Below are 2,647 nucleotides of genomic sequence, written 5' to 3'. Positions count from 1 at the left end.
CGCCCGCCGCGTCGGCGCCGGCGCCGCCGGCGTCGCACGTCTTCGGCGCCCCGGGCGCGGGCCGGGCGCCGCCGGCGGCGAGCGCGACGGGCGCGCTCGAGTTCGTCGGCGCGGTCGCCGAGGCCGCGTCGCGCGCCGAGGCCGCGGCGGCGGCGCGGTCCGCGGCCGTCGCGGAGAAGCTGCGGGCCGAGCAGGCCCGGGCCGCCGTCGCGCCCGCGCCGCGGACGCCGTCGAAGGCGGCGGACCCGCCGGACACGCGATGCGCGATGCTCGCGAAGATCAGGGCAGCAAAAGAGAGCGAAATTCCCGACTTCAAAGGCTCATATCTCGGCCGTTTTCCACTCGTTTCGGCTGATTTTTGGACGAGCGATCATCTATCGGAACGGTCTCGAAGCGTGGATGCTTTTTCCGGAACGCGCGCGCGCGGAACACTCACGTTGAAGCGACGTTGAATCACTCTTGTGCTGCCCAGGCGAAGATGCCCGCGCTGCCGGCGACGCTCAAGGCCGAGTACGACGCCCTGAGCTGCGACGGCGTACTCAAGACGCTCGCGGCGGCGCTCGCCGCCGCCGACGCCGCCGCGCCGAAGGCCGACGGGCCTCTGGGTCCGAGGGACGAATGCCGCGCGATGATGGCCAAGCACAGCGTGGCGCCGGGCTCGTCATGGGGCAGCCTCGGCCCCAACGGCCAGCGGCGCTGGGGCAGCCTGCGCTGCGACGGCCTCGTCAAGGGCGCCAAGAACACGCCGTCGAAGGCCGCCGCGGACCGCGCGCGGAAGTCGACGCTCCCCTCGAGCAGGCAGGTCACGCTCGAGACGTGCCCGAAGTCGACGGAGCCGCTGCCCCTCGTCGCCGTCTGCTGCGGCACGACGACGCGCGGCAAGGGCGGCTGGATCACGCCGCGGCCCGACGCCTTGGAGGAGCTCGCGGTCTTCGACCACCTGCTGCCGTCCTTCGTGCGCACGGTGGACTGCGGCTTCCGCTACGCCGTCGTCCTCGGCTACGACGTCGGCGACAAGTTCTGGGACCTCGGCGACGGCGCGACGCTCGCGCGCGCGTGGTTCGACGAGAACGTCAAGAGCGTGCTCGCGGCCGCGAACGTCGAGGCCGAGCTCCGCTTCGCCGTCGTCGACAACAAGATCAAGAAGCCGGGCCCCGTCTTCACGGCCATCACGCGCCACGCCTACTACGAGGCCAAGGCCGACTACATCTACCGCGTCAACGACGACACGGAGCTCGCGACGCGGTGGGCGAAGCACTTCGTCGCCGCCCTCGCGACCATGGACAACGTCGGCGCCGTCGGGCCCATGTGCAAGCAGGGCAACCGCAAGATCCTCACGCACGACTTCACGCACCGCAAGCACATGGACATCTTCGAGGGCACGTACTACCCGCCGGAGCTCAGCGACTGGTGGATGGACGATTGGATCTCCGGCGTCTACGGCGCGGACCGCACGCTCCGGGGCGAGGTCGTCGAGGTCGTCCACCACACGGGCAAGCACGGCCAGCGCTACGGCGTCGACAAATCGTCCGCGGCGCCCGCGTCCTTGTTCTTTTTTCGCATCGCGGCGCTTCCCTCGCCCGGCGCGCGCCGGCACGCGTGTCCGCCGCCGGGGCGCCGCCGGGGCGCCTGTCCGCCGCTGGGGCGCCGCCGGGGCGCCTGCTCGTCGCCCACGCGCGCCGATGTCGCCGGGGCGCCTTCTCGCGGCCCTTTACGCGCCGACGTCGCAGGCACGCGGGGCTGCTCAAGGGCCTCCTCGCCGGCGGGAGCAAGAAGATCCAGGCCTACGTCGCCAAGTCCAACGCCGGGATCGCGCAACCGCCGCGGGGCTTCAGCCGCTTCCGGGCGAAGCTGCGCCGGTAAGTCTACAGTGGAGTTTTTAGGATCTGCGCGTCGGCCACTGCGCGTTTCGAACGGGGGCGGCTTACTTGAGCTCGACCTTGGCGCCGCCCTCCTCGATCTGCTTCTTGATGTCCTCGGCCTCGTCCTTGGACGCGCCCTCCTTGAGGGCGATGGGCGCGGACTCGACCATGGTCTTGGCCTCCTTGAGGCCGAGGCCCGTGATCGTGCGGACGATCTTGAGCACCGCGATCTTCTTGTCCGCGGGCACCTCCGTGAGCATGACGTCGAACTCGTCCTTCTCCTCGGCCGCCTCGGCGCCGCCGCCCGCCGCGCCGGGCGCCGCCATCATCATGCCCGCCATGGGCGCGGCGGACGCGTCGACGCCGAACGTCTCCTCGATCTTGGAGACGAGCTCCGACGCCTCGACGAGGGTGAGGGACTTGATGTCCTCGAGGATGTCGTCGACCTACGAGGGGGCAGCGGGTTTGTGGGGCTGCGGGGCGCGCGGGGAGCCGCGACCGGCGGGGCCGCTTCGGCGAGGGACCGCGGCGGCTCTCCGGGGCCGGAGAACGTCGGGAAAAAAGGCGCGCACCTTGGCGGGCATCGCGACAGACGTCGGCCGGCTGACCGAGGGGGCCATGAAGGCGGAGGCGGTGGCGGCGAGGGCGAGGAGGCGGAACATGGTTGCTGTGACGACGAGCGACGGAGACGGGCTGAGCAAGCGCTTCAGCTTCAATCGCAGGTCGACGGCCCACGCATCGCCGGGGGTCTCATCACTCGGCGCACGCGACAAACCGCGCACAGA

General features: G+C 71.3%; 1 protein-coding gene across 1 annotated transcript; it reads right to left on the bottom strand.

Annotated features, from left to right (window-relative positions):
* Nucleotides 1-1,924: 1,924 nt before the first annotated feature.
* AURANDRAFT_59709 (hypothetical protein) lies at nt 1,925-2,446 on the bottom strand (the record flags this gene model as incomplete). Its single annotated transcript, XM_009044339.1, has 2 exons — nt 1,925-2,308; nt 2,435-2,446. 2 exons carry the CDS (start codon nt 2,444-2,446, stop codon nt 1,925-1,927), a joined length of 396 nt encoding a protein of 131 aa, XP_009042587.1.
* Between the last annotated feature and the right edge of the window lie 201 nt (nt 2,447-2,647).

This window comes from Aureococcus anophagefferens (genome assembly GCF_000186865.1).
Source record: "Aureococcus anophagefferens unplaced genomic scaffold AURANscaffold_260, whole genome shotgun sequence".
Classification (NCBI taxonomy): Eukaryota; class Pelagophyceae; order Pelagomonadales; family Pelagomonadaceae; genus Aureococcus; species Aureococcus anophagefferens.
This window is presented reverse-complemented; position numbering and strand designations above follow the sequence as displayed.